Genomic DNA, 18,080 nt, shown 5'->3' on the forward strand with positions numbered 1-18,080 from the left:
TCTGGGAGCAGAGTTTTTATTGACTGGCTGAAAACAAAACATGGACAAAGACAGGATTAAATCCCCAGGGTGGGAGGAAGGAAGCGAAGCCATGATCCTCACTGCGGTTTCTCTTTATTGGTAATCCTATCAGGCAGGCAATCATTAGCAGTACGGATAGTTGTATTCTTAGTAACAACCAACCATGGTACTTCTCTTCCCTCCTCCTGCATAGCTTTGCTTTCCTGGGCCCCGATCATCAGAGCTGCCCCCGAGCTCAGCCAGAACATCCAGACACGAGTAGCATCACAGCGCTGTTCGGTTCAGCATCTTTTCTGATGTACATTTGGTCCCTTCTTCTCCCTTCCTGCCCAAATCCACCCTTCAGTTTGGTGAAGCTTCTGCCTTCTAAAAGTTTGACTCGCTAGGTGAACGTAGTGGAAAAGCACGAGGGATGTGACAGCCAGGGCTGCTCCACCAGGTAGCTACAAAGGGGTATAAACGGGTCTGGAGTACAGCGAGACTGAAATTCTCTCTCAAGCAGCTTCTGGGGGCAGGAGGAAGAAAGAGGCTCAGCCAAAGGGTTTATGGCAGAGTCTGTCTGACAGGCCAGGGCGAGCATTGAATAGAGCCTGGCACAGCCCCGGGTATGGGACACATCGCTGGCGTTTGGGGAGGCAGTCTGGGAATCAGCAATTAATCAGGTTTGTAGTTTTTCAAGTTTTTAAGTAATCTTGGAGCTGAGCTGACCACCTGCAGGAGCCACGAAGGCATCGTCCCAAATCCAGTGCATCAGTTGCCCTCTGAGACTTCCCCCGAGCCCTGGAAACTGCTCACAGCTGGAGACAGAACCAGGGTGGGGGAACTCACGGGACTGGGTCTTTGCTCCTGTGCTCAGACAGACTGTCAGATTTGGGGACAAGGAGGAAGTTTGGGCGAGACAGCCAGAGACTGGCCACCGTGGTCTGCTAGTAGGGTGACTTGGGGTGCTTTGGCCTTACATGCCTGTTTGTGGCTGTCGCAGTGCCCTCGCCTGCTGCTGACATCCAGGACACCTCCTGCTCTTTTTCCCTGGCACCGTGCACTTTCCAGGGCTCTCGGTGAAGCCTGTTAGAGGGTGTTTGCCCACGCAGGAACGCAGCGGCACGCAGCTTGCATCAACCCAGTGCAGAGACCGAGCGCTTCAGCGGGTACCCTCTCAAGCAGGATTTATCACCGCCTTAAAGTACGAGGCGCTGGCGCTCACAGCTGCTTCTGGGGTCGGGATCACGGGTGGGGGAAGCAAACAGGAGCTACAGGCAGAGCCAACCATGAGCAGCTTCTGCCTTTGGCCCTGCAGTGATTCACTATCCGGTCACTGGAACCTGTCACACTCGTAGGAGTCGTGAGAACTGCAGGGCTGAGGCACCTCTGAAAAACACCGCTCCTGGTCTTGAAGACGGCCAGGAGCGTGCAGGACACATCTGCAAGAACTGCTGCTCTCACCGGCCAACTTCATACGAGGTGGCAGAATCGGCAGCAGGGCTCAGCTCCCCATGCCAGAGCTGGGGTGGGAGCCAGACTTGCCTGCAGACTGTGATCTGATGGGGACAATCCCCCGAGCAGGTCCCCTGCGATATCCACTTGTCCCCTCCGTGGCTCTCCAGAGGCGAGTGGATGGAGTAGACTTGCCCTGATGCAGCAAGGCTCCCGCGGGGAGGGGCAGAGGGCAGCTGCAGGGTTCTCCCATCAACTCATAAAAACGTGCTGCTGCCTCTCTGAACTGCCGAGGTAGGTGGGGAACCCGGTGTCCGGCAGAGCAGGTGGCCCACGGAGGCTGGTGGTGACTCTTGTGCTTCCCTGGCGCTGGGCCGGTGTGACAGCCGCCTGCACTGGACTCCAAGGGGTGGCTGTCACGGAGCCTCTCCAAAACGAAGGAGAAGGGACTGCGACCCAACAGCCTCCGACTCCAGGACAGGAGGGGAAGGCTTCACGCGGGATCCCTGCCCTGCTCCTGCCCTCCAGCCCCGGGAGAGACGAGCTGCTGGTTTGTACAGAGTCCGCGGGCTCGGGGAGGGGAGCTCGGGGAGGACAATCCCCCTCGGGTCCCGCATCCCCGTCCCGGTCCGGGGTGCCAGCCTTGCCCAGCGCGGGGAACCCGCATGAGCACGCTGCCCTCTCCAGGGAGCGGAGCAGCTCTGCACCGCCGGCCAGGATCGGCTCCCCGAGAGCCCTGGCCCCGCACAAAAGCTGCTTTTACAGAGCCGCGGCGGGGGGAGCTAAGGGCTCGGCAACAGCTGAAGAGCTTTACCAACAAAGGGGGATTCAGGAGAGCTGCGGTGACAACTGCAACAGGAAGCGTCCCCCGCCCCGGAAAATGCTGCGCTGCAAATCTGCCTGCAGGAGGGACTGAGCTGGAGTGGCTGGAAGGGCCGGGAGAGCCTTCTGGAGGTACAAAACCCAACGGACCCCGTCGCAGCTACCTGCTCCCTCCCGCAGCATGTGAGCTGCGTGGGTAGTAGCTGCTCGACGTCCTCTGCTCACACGGATGCATCCCTCACCCCCCCGAGGCGAGCGAGGTGGCCAGAGCAAGCGGAGCTTCAAGACCCCTCTCCCCCGCATAGGTCTGTCTACAAGATCCTGAAGCGGGGTGAGCAGATACAGGCTGGTTTCTAGCAGGGAAAGCAGCAGCTGTGGGTTTGCACAGACCTCAGCGACTCCAGGCAGATGATTCCATGTTCCCAGGTCCTCCAAGAGCCCAGCTCCCCTCCCCTAAAGCTTGAGCACAGACTGGTCTTTGAACTGGTCCAAACTCGGGTAATTTCTGCAAGCCCCAGTCACGCTCCCAGTCACCAGTACCACTTTTTTCCTTGCCAAGAACAGCAACATCTCTGCGCTGCTGGCAGAAATCAGAAGCTATCCCAGGAAATGTCACCGTGCTCACCCCGTTCTCAGCTGACACAGGCATGGAGGTCACTGACCCTTCTGGCTGCCTGTTCATTTGCGTTTTCACACCCGGCCGTGCGCTGGCTCCGATGCTGCCGCGATACTCGGAGAGCTGGTTTGATTCACGAGTGGCAGAAAACTAAACACCACAAGAAGAGTTCAGCTCACCAAGAGGGCTGAACCTGCCCAAGGGAGGGGACGGCTGTGCCTGGCCCCCACTGAAAGGAGGGATCCCAAAGAGCTCTCTCCTGAGGGCTTGTTTCTATGCTTTCTCCCTAAGCCCCACGACTAACCCCGCTGCTCACTAGGCCTCTGGTCTCACCCAGCACGCCTCTTCTTCCATCATGTTAAAACTCATTTCCCAGTCTAATCCCCGAGCTAGGGCAGGCTCCGAGGTGTTGTTGATGGTCTTCAAAGTTTTGACCCAGCTGTACAATTGGCCTTGCCCTTGAAAGCAAGCTGATAGTCCCCGGTGAACCAAAAGCTCAAGGATACTTGCAGCCAGTCCAGTCCTGACCGCAGAACAGCTGAGAAAAGACACAGCCTTGGGTCTAAACAAGGCAACGCTGCATCACAAAAGCAATTCTGAAATTCTTCTCCAGCCCCGATACGCCCTCCCTGCCAGCAGCGCTGGGACCCGGCCAGACCAGCTGCTGCTCCTCCAGCTGCCCCCATCCTCCTCCTCCTCCTCGCAGGCTGTGGTGGCAGCCCCCCATTTCAGGTCCTTCTCTTGAGCAAGAGGACACACCACAGTTAGAGGCATCATATACAGGTGGGAGCCACCAGCTCTCAAGCCAGAAGGGACATGGAATGATTATTTCCTTTTGAACACATTTCCCCATCAGCTCTACCTGCCTCAATTTACACTCCTCCAGAAGCAGAGGAGGTGCAGTCCCATGGAGGAGCCTTTATATGCCTTGAAAAAAAGGATGAGATGCTGCAAGCCTAATAGTTCAAACCTGAACCAGTCTTGAAACACATAGGTACTTAGTGCTGTGCCTAACACTCAAGCAGGAATGCAGCCCTGTTCTCCCTGTGATGTGCTTTCTAGCTGCCACAAAAGAAATAGCAGTGGTTGGTTGTTTTTGCATCAAACTGGATTAAAGGAGCAAGAGCATCAGCAAGGGTGCAGCACAGACAATACAACCTCTGCACACCCACTCAGGTAACCTTGTCCTGTTGGCTGCCTGGTAGCAATTAAAAAAAAAAAATCAGTTTGCTGTCCTCCTTGATGAAATAAGGTATTAGGTTGTAACTGTCACAAAAAGGAAGACAGGTAGATAAGTCAGAGGAACAAAAATTAATCAAGTCCAGGTTGCAAGGCCATAGTGGCACTGAAGTATGTACCAGCAGTACCTGCAAATTAGGGAGAACACTGGAATTATCTTGAAGCTGGGAACATGCAAAATTGCCTCTCTTGGGAATGAAAAGCAGAAGAGATACATTATAAAAGCGTTTCTACAATGGCTCTACTTAGCTTTCAGCCACCACAATTCATACGACTTTCTGGAATTGGGTCTTGTTAAATGCCAAGCACCGACACACCCGCAGTGCCCACACGGAGAGCAGGGGCTCATTTGCTAATTGCGACGGCCTGGCCGCATCGAGCTAGACAGTGTCTAGCAGAGGACGTGAACAGGGCACGGGGAGAGATCTTCTGAGGAGCAACTGGAAAGAAAAAAAAATTTGGTTTTATAGGTGACAGTAAACAAGAAGAGTGTTTACATCAGCGTTTGGGAAGGGAAGGACAGATTTATGCAGAAACCAACGAACTTGCTGTCTGCTGCCACAAAACCATTTACTCTTCAAGGTGTTTCATTCTACAATATATTGATATAAATATTTCAGAAGCCTCCAGGCTGCTGTCCCACACTGTTTCAGCTTATTTACCTGCAGTTACTGGTTTCAACAAACCTCACTAACAAAACATACAAGTTTTTTCACTTTCTCAATCCTTGTTCCACTACACAGCCGAATTTATTCCAAGGATGCTTCATACACTGGGGAGCACCCTCAGAGGCAGCTCCCCCCCAAACCCCAGGCACAGGGGGAAGGCTGGTTGGTGCTCTGCTTGGAGCCCTGCCCTTCCACCACAATCTCGCACTGCGCAGCTTATCTAGAAGCTCAGCTGAAAGCAGCATGTGACACCTGGAAGATGAAACTCCCTCTCGCCAGTATTAGGTGGCAAGAGAAACACAAGCCAAGGCTTCCTGTAACACAGCCTGGGGAGGACAGGGAAGAGGGGAAAGCACGCACTGCAGTCTGGAAATAAAGCTACTGACACAAACCTTCTCCCAAAGCCACCACAGCCCCAGCAGCTTCCAAAACACACCCCACCACACAGGTGTGCTAATCACATGCGAGAAAGAGCTCAGGAAAGTCCCCAAAGCACCCCCACAGCTACGACCTGAACACCTCTCAGCATACTGCAGCGCTCTGGGAAGCGGAGGTGTACACTGGTAGTTTTTTTTTTTTTTTTTCAGATCAGGATATGAAAAAAGTGACTAGCCAACAGGATAATGCAAAATAATTGATTTTATTTAAAATAAAAAGCAAAAACACAATCATCCGAACAAGACAAGAGTATCCCAGCTCTGCTGGATGGGGTGATAAAAGCAGCTAACGGCAGTGGCAGGGCTTGGAGCCGACAGCGTGACTGTCAAACGAATCAGTAAGCTCTTTCCTTCCCCCCTTTGCAAGGGGGATGCCAAAAACCTCCCATTACAATGAGCCCACACAGGCATTTCAGATTTGATTCAGTCAACAGTCTTGCTTCCTGCCCCACGGTGGCTGGGGATTCAGGGAGGAAAAGAGTCTAGGTTAATTATGAAAGAGGTTGCTGTCTTTCTTCTAAGCATTTGGAGAGGCTTAATGTAACTGAGAAGACAAGCTGGAGCCAGCGTACCCGAGCTGGAAAGGGGAGGAAGGTATGCCAGTGCTTCCTCGGTGTCACCCGCTCCCGCAGCACTTGTGCAGGGAACAGGTGCCAAGATCGGCGCGCCTGTTGTTCACAACTACAGTTCTGACGGGGTATTTAATTCGTTTGCTCCTGAACTGTCACAGCAGACAAGCCTGTATTGGTTACCAGACTCAAAAGCACGGCCAGAGCTCACAAATCCCTTTACCTTTCGCCAGAGCAGGCAGGACAATAACACCGATACGCACAGTACAATCGGGAAGCCCGCAGTCCAAACCCGGCATGCGGCTCACTCAGCCCGGCCCTGGGGAACGGGGCAGCCCCCAATGCCCTCCCATGGGGCTGAAACACGCCGGCGGGGGCCGAGGCAGAGCAGCGTGGCTGCTTCGGGACTCACGGAAACAAGGGGCCCACCACATCTGGGTGCTGGACCACAGCAGCCTGCTGCATCCCAGGGCTCTACAGTACACAAAAGCAGTGGGGTTGGAACAAGAGACACAGATGCCCCAAGAAGCACAAGGCTGGAGAAGTGAGAGCACAAAACCCACTCTCCCCAGTCAGCCTCCCACAAGCAGGGAGCTAGGCACAAGGCGAGCACAGTTTTTAACTTTATTCCTCATTCACCCGGCCTGGAATGAGGGCCTGGGAAGCACCAGCTCCCCCGTTTCCTGTCAGGCCAGTGAAGCCGACTCCCTGATGAGAGATAACCTAATCTAGTCCTATTTTAAAAAAATCCCGATCTAGCAGGACCTCCTGTTTAGAGCAGGCCATGAAATGCCAACAGTGAAACTCTGGTGAAAACAAAAAGCCTTGTTCTGCTACAATTTATGTACCACACAGCAATTCTGGAAGGGCCACCACAGAACACCACGTGGCCAAGAGTGCTGAACAACATCCCCAATGTTTTCGGCTACAAAAAGCTAACACCAGGTTAGGAAGTCTCAGGTTGCTTAGGATGTCTGGAACACGCTTTGTGGGAGGACAACTTCAAAGCATCTTACACAGCAATGACATTTCAGCCTCACAACACCCCTGTGAGGTAGGTATTTTCCTCATTTGCTAAAACAAAGACAGACGCTCACCAATTCGGCTGAGGCAAGAGCCTGTAAGCGGAAGAACCAGAGATCCCAGGAGTCCTGATTCCCAGGTCACCTAAACGCCTTTGTTTCATATCAGAAAGTGCCTTGTGGAGAAGTCAGAAGAGCGTTGCTGGTATCACGATGCCTGCTGTCCATTTCAAACTCACTGCTTCTCTGTGAGGGACGGCAAATGAACACAGGCTTCAACTGGGAACGGTTTTATTTCACCCCGTGGAAGAGTTCATAGGCATGGAAGAACACTCTGCACTCTGGATCTTCCCACTGTGCTCCTGGTGGCAGAGGTGTGGTATTCCCAGCACAGCAATCAGGCTTTCACGCACAGGTAAGATTTTAAGACTGCAAAACTGAACCATGAGCGCCAAATGCAATCCCAAGCTACAGCACAAGCCATCTTCCTGACACACTGTCACACCACCAAAGAGGGCAGTGGACAGTTCTCCAAGGGCTCCCCGCACCGTGACAGAGCTGAGACTTCTGAGCCTTCGTCTCCCCAGGCCCCCCCCAAGTTCTTCCAAAAGGCAGGAGCTGCAGCCTGCTCTGTCTGAGGAGACATACAGATTGTGCAGGCTCCCAGGCTGTTCAACTGGGCAGGAAAAAAGGCAGCCTTGGCCAGAAATGCCAGGAGTTTGAGAAGTTTCTTTGAAAATGAAGTAATTTTGTGGAGAACCTGCAGCAGTCTACAGAGCAAGCGTGCTCACTTATGCCTGGCTATCACAGGAAATCCAGGAGTCTGGACAGCTAAAGAACATACCAAAAAACCTTTTCTCTCTCTCCATTCTTCCACCACCACGCTGCTCCTACACAAATGACTGGCACAGAAGATTCAGAAACAGAGATCCTGACAAACGTATTTAGGATTCCCTGGTACAACAGGATATGGCCTGGTGTCCCAGAAGGGAGAGAGTGTTTACATAGGAAGAGACAAGGTTAAAAAAACAAGATCAGAAAACCTAGTCAAGCAATGTTCTGGGTTCCATCATACCCAACACATGTAAGAAAGTCACAGTTAAGGCTGCCAATCCGCTTTTTAATTCTGCTACCAGTGCCTGGGCATTATTGCATGTTTATTACACGCATGCCTCTTCTGCTTTCAAATTTCCTCTCCCAAAGAAGAATGGCTGAAGTGAGATCTAATGCCCACCGCTCCTAGGTCTCAGGAGAGCACCCAAGGAAGCACCCCAACCCTGCCAGCTTCTGGCTGTGCTGTTCAGATCAAGAAGAAGGATCATCTCCTTGCAGCGCTCCTTCAGCCACAGGCCTCTTCGCTGACACCACCAGCACAAGCCCCCACTAAAAAAAAAACCAGCAGCTCCAACAGATCCCCTGGGGATGACAGCTTTACCCAGCGTTAATACAAATGCATCTACACAGACTTAAGCAACACATTGCATTTTTAAAAAGCAAAGAACAACAATACATCCCCCTCCCAGTCCTTTAAAATTGGCACCACAAGTTCTGGAAATGTCTGAACCCATAACCTCAAAGAAAAGCCAGTTAGGGATGTGACCTGCACTGGCCTGAACGAGCCTATGGCCCTGTAACTGTTTGGTATTTAAAGCCCAGCAACTGTTGTTATCATACAAGAGTCAGACCTTGTCAGTTGTTGCCTAGTGCTACACATCACACCTGCACCTAAAGGATTGTAATTACTGGCAAATGCTGACATTTTCCCCCATGTTTTTTGCTGTGCAAGAAACTCCAGGATTCTCCTGCTCCATCAAGCTTCCTATCGCAAGGTGCTAGTGCATCTTTGTTACCAGTCATCATAACAGACACAGAGCAAAAGTAAATGGACCGTTGCTGGTTAAGGTGTTGCACCTCAGATGTATGCGCGTAGACCACAAAAGATGCTTCAGGTCGGTGGTCACCTCCACTGAAGTCGCTTCGGTGTTTGGAGCATTCACACCACCTTCCCCTCCTGAAATTCTGGTGCGAGATCCGCCGGACGTTCAGATAGGCCAAAAGGGCTGGTGTTCCTTTCCTCAAGTGTACAGGACAACATGTAAACATATGACAGTGTCAAAGCAAGGCAGGTTTTTAGATTTACCTGCTGGTTTTAAAAAGAGTTCTTTAAAAACTGACCGTCGTCTTCCTTGCCAGTTACATGAACCATTAAATACTTGGCATGTCCTTACCCAAAGCTGGGTTATTAGTGCACTCACTCGGGGCGCAGAGGGGACAAAGCATTGCACAATAACGTAGAGTCGGGGCATTCCCCTAGAAGTTATTAAGGAGCCAACCTTTGACAGCACATAATGAAGACAGATGTCTGGATCGAGGAAGAGTGACAAAAACTTAAGGACTGTGAGAAATAGAAGCAGAAGGGGGTAGAACAGAGCTGGCTGGCTGCTAACGGAGCTTCGATCGGCAGCTGCCTCTAGGTGGGTGTTGTTATCGCTCAGGGGTAGCTGCGGCCTCCACAAGATTCCCTAATCCTGTTAAAAAAAGTACAACTGCCTGTCAACAACTACAGCAATTCCCCTCATGTCAGGACACAACATCGCAGCATGCAGGTTAATTGTATGCTTACTCTTCCTACAGAATTGTACAAGCTAAGTAAGATTTTATGTTTGGAACTGCTTCTATCCACTAATCTATCACACAGCTGGTGCAGAAAGCCCACCTGTCCTCAGAGTAAAACAATCAACATATAGGAGGAAGAACAGTGAAACCTGGAAAGCAAGTGTTCTAGGCAATGTGCTCATTTTTAATATTTAAGATATTCATTTCAAAAGTTGAAGTGCAAACAACTGAAAAATGCACAGGATTTTCAGAAGCACAGATCTGCATGTGTGCTCTGCACTTTTACAGCTGTTTGTGGCTTTTTTAAAAAGCAGGATCTGCATTAAGGTTTATTATCTCCTGCTGCTCCTCCCTGCCTGAAGTCACACTGGCTGCAAAATGGGATTTGACAATGTCATAACAAACAAATTGTTAAAACCCTCAGGGCAAAAGAAGCAGTCAGTACAATTCTCTCCCAACTGTTTAATGATGCTCTTGTACTTGTAATTCAATTGTACTCAGTTATGAGCAACTCCTGAAAACAAGAGAGCAGTATGTCACAGCAAGATAAATGGCAACATGTACAGGAGCAAACAGGCCTTTAGGCGTGATCCTGGGAATCTGGGCTTCCCCACTGAATTACTACTGCACGTCTTCCTCAGCCAGCCACACAGCACCTGCATCCACGCCAAGCCTGGAGCACCCAACACCTCCAGAACTAGGCAGCACCCTCCTGCAGGGAGGTGGCTAATACAGCACCATCGGTTAACCAAACTGCAAGGAGTTTGCTTAAGAATTTTGGCCTCTGCTACATGAAAAAAAATGCTTCATTTAGCAAAGAATTTCTAAGTTTCTCCCTGTGGAATACTCTCAGATTCCCAGTGTTTCACTGTTTTTAATCTGGCAAGACCAGAGAACTTCCTTCCTCGGCAACTTTACCCTAAGCAATACCTATTGGTTCTGCAACACTAATGTTCTCTCTCTCCAGACTGACTAGAAACTTGCCTTTTTTTTTTTTTTTAATAGGTAAACACAGGCATTTGGTATCCAAGATGAATTTTGCCTTTAACAGATAAAACAGTGGGCCACAGTGAAGTAATCCAGGCAACAATAAGAGAAACCGTACAAGTACTTGAAGGTTTCCTGTTTGGACAACAAGGCATCGAAACCTGAGTCTTGCCTGATCATTCCTCATCTTTAACTGTTTACTATTCATTAGTGCTCTTTGAAGAGCACAGTTAAAATATACCACCTCTCCCATTAAACAAAGTAAAATGCTTTCTCTATTAAAAGAAACAACTAGGAAAAGTAATAAAACTGTTTATTAAATAAAGTAAAAAACCTAATTTTAAAACAAATATCAAGAATCTTAGTTATTAGTTTGGAGCAACAAAAATAATTCACGGAGGGAAGATATCACCACTGGCCAACTGCTTTATGTTCTGTAAGGAATCCCTTGCTCTCATCCCTCCATCCTGACGAATCACCCTATCTGAAGTCTGCCAGCTCTGCCTTGTATTGTCTTTTGCTCATTTAAAAACAACAGTTGCCATCGGGTCACCTGGAGGAGCTGCGCTCTTTGCTCACACAGTCGTCCTGGGAAGTTGTATCACCGTTACCCATCATGCTGCATGTTCTCCTCTTTTTCCTCCGGTGCATCATCCCCTCTGTCTCGGAGCCAGAGTCACACTGAAGCATGAAGAGATGAAATGAGAATTCAGAGAAACCTAGTAAACTGGTAATGCTGTGGAATTCACCCTAAAAGCTACCTCAGCAACCCTGAATAATCACTATTCAAAGAACATGCTATTTTAGATTAGACACATGATATAGATTTTAAATTAAGTGTTTAAAAACCAGGAACAGGTATGTTCTTCGATTTGATCACTGACTAAGCTGGCTTGGGGCAAGATAATTGATCTTAAAAGGACCCAATTTTCTGAGAGCAGACCTGGTCCTTTCTGAAGCACTTGGCTGCCTAGAGAAGTCTCCTGTCATAACCGACAGTTTCGGATTTGGATCTTGTTTCCCCTCCTCATTTTTAAAACATTCATTTTGCAGCCATTTTACACAAGCATGGCTTAGCTAAATGAGTGACAGATTTATATATAATGTAAACATAGATCAAACAAACCGAATCCATTTTGCAATACAAAAAAAGGCTTCAGCAAACTGAACCTGCCAAGACCACAGGCTCCTCCACCACATAGATTTTTTTAGCTGTTTTCTATTAATTTCTTCCATAAGACACAAATATTAAGATGAAGACTCATGATCAGGTATGGAAAAACCAGTATAATTGCAGGATATTGATCACCTACTGCAGTAAAAAGCATTACCTCTGAATCGGAGTCTGAGGAGCTGGAACTTGAGGAACTGGAAGAATCGCTGGAACTATCGGAAGCAATACCAGTAGATTCCTGCAGGTCAACTGAATCAGCCAAGGCTGCCAAGTCAGGATGCTCCTGCTTTAGGATCCTAAATAGAGTTGAAATTTCAGCGTTAGCCTTTGAACAGTAACACTGCATGTAAACAAAGAGGGTATTTTTGGGTTGTGTTTTAGAGAGTATGAAAAGAAAACTACTAAATCTCTTACCTGTACCATTTCCGTGACAATTTGGGTCTCCCTCTTACTGTCTTGTGCCACACCACAGGGAAGTTGGTACAGCTGGCGAAGTTTTGAGTGATGGCAATAGTTGTGTCAAGATTGAGAACTACATGCCACCAGCCACCTATAAATACAACACCAATGACCGTTTCTGGCAGTGTAACAGAAAGAAAGTTCAAGAACAGCCATGCACACTTATCCCACAGCACAGGTGGAAAGTGGACCTTATCTCCCAAACCCAGGTGAGTTTCCACCACGTCGTCTTTCCTCAGTCTTATGTCAGCGTTCATTCCAGTGCCTTATAGATTCTTGTTACAGAAGGCTGCTCAACGCTCTGACCAAATTATCCAGCTCACGAACAGTACTGAAGATGACTTGACAGCAACACACTGGCTACTGACGACTTATTTAATAGCAAGAGCCACTGTAACCCAGGCTGCACAGAGACCCTTTCTGTTAAGCTGGAGAGGACTTCCCATGCTGATTTAGTAATGTTCTTATGACTACAGACTAACCTTTCATTTAAAAATAGACGCAAAATTGTTTCCCCACACGGGATAAAAATAGACAGGGTGTTCTTGCAACCCACTTATAACCTCAAAAAAAGACTAGGGAAACAGTTTAATGGAACCCGACAGCTACAAAATCTTAACAGAAGGTACACTGAGGAGTCACTAATAAGTGCCAAGACAATCACAAGGCACTCTTCAAACATGAAGTCAGCTGGATGTTAGAGACAAGCAATGTGGATAGAAGCTATGGGCCATGCTGCAAAAAAATGATGCAAGATTTAGAGGTTAGAATTTGGCACTGAACTCACCGCTTTATCCACTAGCCACGTCACCTCCCAGTAATAATGGGCACACAGTGTGCAGCCACTCAAAGAGAATGGTATCTTGATCAGATCGTTCTTTAGCTTTTGATTTCAAATGCAAGATGAAGCATAACCACAGAGACGTGGGTGGAAGGTGTCAGTGCCTTTAAGCAGTTCTTTTCCCACAGCTAAGAAAAATTCATATGCAGTCAGACTACCCAGGCTACAAAATTCAGTCATGAACTTGCTACGGTGTATATAAACTCAAACATTTTTGTCTAAGAGTTACTAGCACTCAGACACCTCTATTATTTTATGTCTTGACAACTTCCTATTACTGCAATTTAGTTCAGGATCACACTCCTGTGATGCTGCAACTCAGGTCCCATGTGTTTTGTCATCTGTACCACATGCAATCCTATCCTACACGTCATATATATTTCAGGACACTCGGAAAATAACTGAATAGTCTCAAAATGAACCTCACGATATCTATCCCTTTTGAAACAGCTCAGAATGGTTTCTTTAGTAAGAGATGGGCCATATAAGAAAGCTGAAATATTCTCTTCATCTCTACTACACGCAAATGTTAAAAATATGCTTTTCTCTCCCAGATTTCCTTGCTGGAGAGATTTGTACATACCTGGCACAAAGACTGTCTCTCCTGGTTTCTGCAAGATTTCCAGGGGTTTGAACTCAGGGGGCCAGGTGGGGAGCTGCGTCCTCGGATAGATGACGTTGAACCAAGTGATGGCCTCGTCCTGCTGGTTCCCTCCCTCTTCTCGTGTCACTTTGATCAGCTCTCGGGGAGTGCTGGTAGGGAACAGGCACCAACGCTTGTGTCCCTGGACTAAGGCATTCCACGCACTAGTTCCCAAGGGATCGATGTGAATTCCTGTTCCAGAACGAGGTGGGCCCATCACAAACCATCTGCATGGGGGAATACAAAAATCCTTTAGTCAGAGAGCGAGCAAGTAGTTACTTTCTTCAAGTTTCAGTTTCATTTCCTTCATTTACCTTCTTGAGATTGTTAGGCTCACACTACAGCAAAAAGATATGACACATGGGTTTAACCTAAAAATCAACACGAATTGGGACAGGAATGACTCTGGGACAAGAAAGCAAAGATAGCTTTTTATATTTCATTGCTGTATTTAGTTTTAAACAGTTCGTCAATAAAATAATCACATTCATAAACCTTGAAATCACTATATAAGTCACAACAGCCTGCATCAGGATTCTTATTATGCAGGGGGATTCTCCTAGTCCTATGTTTTTCTAAAATTTGCTACTCATAAACAGATCCAGAACCGCAGAACAGCGAGGAACAAACAAAAGGCAACACAAGTAACGAACAGAGCAAAGTTACGCAACCCTGGCCTCCCTCTACGCCTTCTGTTCACTTACAACAGGCTTTTCATTCTAACATTTAACTAGATGGAGCTTATTCTCCAGTGACCATTCAGGATTTGGTGTGTATATTCTCATTCCCCATTTGCAAGGTTTATTCCTCCCAATGGAGAACTTTATCTACTATACATGTTTAACAGCAGCAGCACCTTCAATTGCTCGTTTCCCCTGTAACAGCACAGTAAGATCTACCATACCAGATAAAGCAGCGTAAGTGAGGTGACTTAGTATCAGGCATCAAGAGGAAAAATATGGCAATAATTATTTAATGGGCAGCAGAGAGGATATAAACTAAAGCACCAACAAGATCCTTCCATCACATGGCTGACAGGCAGGTGATACCCAGCAAGAGGAGTTCAAAGGTTCAGAAAATATCAGAAGTCAGCAAGCTCTCCATCTCCCCCTTCCAATGCAGGTGTAAATCAAGCTGGTTGTCAAGTATCATTTTCTAGCACCAACTGTAGGACGGTAAGTTTGGTTATCAAGCTGCGCTCTTCCTACTTCACAAAGGAGCCATAAAAAGGTAAATAAGCAGGTGTTTATCACTTCTATTGTCAATTCACTCTTTAGATTCATATTAGCCTTGGAAAGCTAATTAAACCACAAGCAGAACAGTCAAGGCTTTCCCAAAGAAGTCAGAAGAAATTAAACACATAAAAATCTGCCTGGTACACAGACAGACGCACTGCTCAATATCATTTTTCTGACTATAACCTGAATCTATACACGCAGAAGATTAAGAAACCCTTTAATTTACCAGCATCTCCCTCCAGGCATTTAATTTACAATGAACATAACCCAGTTTGCCACAAGACATCAAATTTACCATTAAAACCTCCACAACCTGTAACTTCAATTTAAAAGCAAAAAACACAAACCCCAACATACCTCTCCCAAACTAAAATAGCCACTTCAGTAAATGTCTTCCAGAAATTACTGCCTTTATTTCAAAGAGGAACAACTCCAATAAAGACTCTCTAAACAGCAGAAGTTCTTACGTTAAGGTCTATACGCTATCACACACTTCTCAATCCAGAGGTCAAGCTGTACAGTTCTTATCCTGATTAGAAAGCACCACTTCCGGATGGATTTTCAATTATGCTCTTAAACTGCTGGGTACTCTTCATCCGTTTCTGTACCTAGATGAAATCCCTAACTCCAGGAGGCATCAGTGTGCTCTCCTGCATCATTCATCTCAAAAAATGGTAGCAACCTCAAACAAACCTACATTTTCCAGAATAAAGTACAAGAATTGTGAATAGCAAGATCACAAGCAAGGAGCTCAGCATGTGCCTGTAGGTGGGGAGGGTGTAGGGGAAAGAGCAATATAAGTGAGTCACAATCAGATTATCTAGTTTACCTATAACTTGGAAAAAAGACTGCCAGTTCTGTAAACACCTTCTGTTTCTACTAGAGACTACTCCTGGTGTGCTTTTGAGTTTGATCACAGCATTGTATGTTCTTAGAAGTGAATTATAAAAAGGGTCTGTTACAACACTGTAAACACATTTTAAACAGCTTTAGTTCTGCTTCACTCCTGCAAAAGCGCACCTGGACTATAGACACGTGAGAGACTGCAGAGAAGAGCACCATTATTCATTACTTGTTCTACTTTATTTTAAAAAACCCCAAACAATGAGAAAACCCACATCACAGCCTCGTGTCACTCAAAGGGCAAGGTATTCTCTGACAATTATAATGTCACTGTAAAGACTTTAATTACTTGGCAGCTTATGTTCATACTGCTATGAAGCATTATATTAACATAGATAAAAATCACTTTTGTACTTAACAGCCCAAATACAAGGTTGTTGCATTTGATTTCAGGATTGAAGTGTCATTTCAATCCTTTTCCAATCAGATGCAAAAAAAGAGTTGAAAGACTACACTGATATGAAATATTGTTATCTCTCAAAATCATCTGAAGGGGAGCTAAGGACCAGTCTCCACACACCCTTCATACTCATCTAGCTTCAGATCTTTACCTTAAAAGGACTAACCCATAATTAAACAAAATTCCACACTATACATAAGCCACTGGTGCAAAACCCAGGGGCTAGTCTTGAGGTACTTAAAATCTGAAAGCCAGAAGGCACACATAGCAAGATATTAATCCTCACAACTTTCATTAACTATGTAATTTTTTTAAAATCTAAAAAGCGAGGTAAACTGACTTAATAAAAAAACCCAAAAAACCAAACTTGTAGCAATACTGGTGGCAGAACCAGAAATTGTGATACACAAATCTGCCCTTCCCTCTGTCTGAGTATGTTCATTTCAGAAAAGTAGACATAAAGCTATTACTTTATTTTATACAAGACAATCATACCTATTTAGGAGTAACTAATGAGATGGAAAATACCTACTTTTATCTTGCTGACACTGTACTGTACCTGTAAGGTGGCCTTCGTTTCTCCCCTGCATACTGAAAAAGATCATCAGTGAAGAATTTGGGTACTCTGTAGTCCTCCAGGAGTTTCCTGCGCTTGGGATGCTCTCCATAACTGCTGTCAAAGATGTAGAGTGGGCTGTCATCGCGTGTGGTTTCCATGTACTCTATGTAGTATTTCATCTTCATTTTCACAGAATAACCATCATTGTCCTCCCCGCATTTGAACTTCTGGTTCCGATACTTGCGTTTCAGCCGTTCCAGAGTCCACTTCTCTTGGGCAGACCAGCCCACCTGGGCATTCAGCAAGACTACAGGCTTGTAAGGTTTTTCATAACGCTCAACAAATTCCTCCACTGTTAACTGGAGCGCATCTGCCCTCTCCACGTTATCCTGTGAAACCAAGAGAGGAATACAGAACAGATATTACAATAGACTAGCATGCTAGAGCTGCGCTTTCTAAGTCGGTGTGGAGGAGCTTCACACTCATACTTTGCTCCATACGCCACGAGGGTATCAAGCTGCCTACGTGTTATTTTAAGCTCCCCGAGGCAGCAGTCCTACTTCTCTTGCCCTACTCCTTGCACCCATCAGTAACACCAGCAGGGTAAAGCCATTTGGCACTCCTCCCCCCCGAGGCAACTCCCCGGGCGGAGAGGCCACCCCTGCCCTTTCAGCTGACACATCCCCTGCTGCATTTTCACCCCTCTCACCGCCCCCGGAGAAAGCGTCTGGGAATTACGTGGGCGCTCCGGCACTGAGGGTGCCCATCCCACCCCGACGGGGCCCTGACCTCCCCGCACCCTACGCCACGTGGAGGAAGGAAAAAACGCCAGTGCTGTTAGACTTGACATGACCCTCTCCCTCAGCAACCCGGCCCAGCACCCCCAGGGAGCCCCACCAGCTCTCAAAGCAGCCCCAGCCTCAAGAAAGGGCCCTTTCCCGGTTCCCATCAGACTTTCCCCAGCCCCGCCCCTGCCCCTCAGGCCTCCCCAGGACCCCCTCAGTCGTGTGTCTCCCCGCCCCCTCCATTCCCCTCAGGGCCTCCCTGTTCCCTTCAGGCCCCCATTCCCCACCCCCCCTGTTTCCTTCAGCCCTCTCCCCCGTTCCCCTCAGGCGAGGCGGGGTCGGCACGGCCAGGGCGCACCTTGCAGGCGGCGGGGCTGAGGGGGAAGGTCTCGCAGTAGTTGTGACGGGTCCAGTCCAGCGAGTCCTTCAGCTCGGGCCGGGCGCTGCGCTTCGCCTCACGGATCCGCTTCTTGCTCTTATGATTCATGCTGGCGGTGTCGGCGGCAGCGCTGGGGACCGTCACCATCCGCCGCCGCTGCCCCCGCCGTGCCTCAGGCCCCGCTCCTGCGCCCGGCCCGGCCTGGTCCCGGCCCGGCTCGCCCCAGCGCGGCCGCCGCACCTTCGAGAAATTTCACCCCCTTGCCGCC

The 18,080-nt window shown here is 48.1% G+C and overlaps 1 protein-coding gene across 4 annotated transcripts; it reads right to left on the bottom strand.

Annotated features, from left to right (window-relative positions):
* JMJD6 (jumonji domain containing 6, arginine demethylase and lysine hydroxylase) lies at window positions 1-18,062 on the bottom strand. 4 transcript variants are annotated; one of them, XM_074846952.1, is made up of 7 exons: window positions 17,792-18,060; window positions 16,649-17,037; window positions 13,489-13,775; window positions 12,020-12,155; window positions 11,763-11,901; window positions 10,985-11,112; window positions 1-4,572 (listed from the first exon to the last, which is right to left on the bottom strand). In XM_074846952.1, the coding sequence occupies exons 1-7, from the start codon at window positions 17,957-17,959 to the stop codon at window positions 4,524-4,526; spliced, it is 1,296 nt and encodes a 431-aa protein (XP_074703053.1). In that variant the 5' UTR covers window positions 17,960-18,060; the 3' UTR covers window positions 1-4,523. The 4 variants fall into 4 exon arrangements, with proteins under 4 accessions (XP_074703053.1, XP_074703052.1, XP_074703054.1 ...); XM_074846951.1 differs by lacking the exon at window positions 1-4,572 and adding an exon at window positions 5,422-8,902 and having other exon boundaries at window positions 17,792-18,062; XM_074846953.1 differs by lacking the exon at window positions 1-4,572 and adding an exon at window positions 9,123-9,356.
* Between the last annotated feature and the right edge of the window lie 18 nt (window positions 18,063-18,080).

Source organism: Strix aluco, chromosome 21 (assembly GCF_031877795.1).
Source record: "Strix aluco isolate bStrAlu1 chromosome 21, bStrAlu1.hap1, whole genome shotgun sequence".
Classification (NCBI taxonomy): Eukaryota; Metazoa; Chordata; class Aves; order Strigiformes; family Strigidae; genus Strix; species Strix aluco.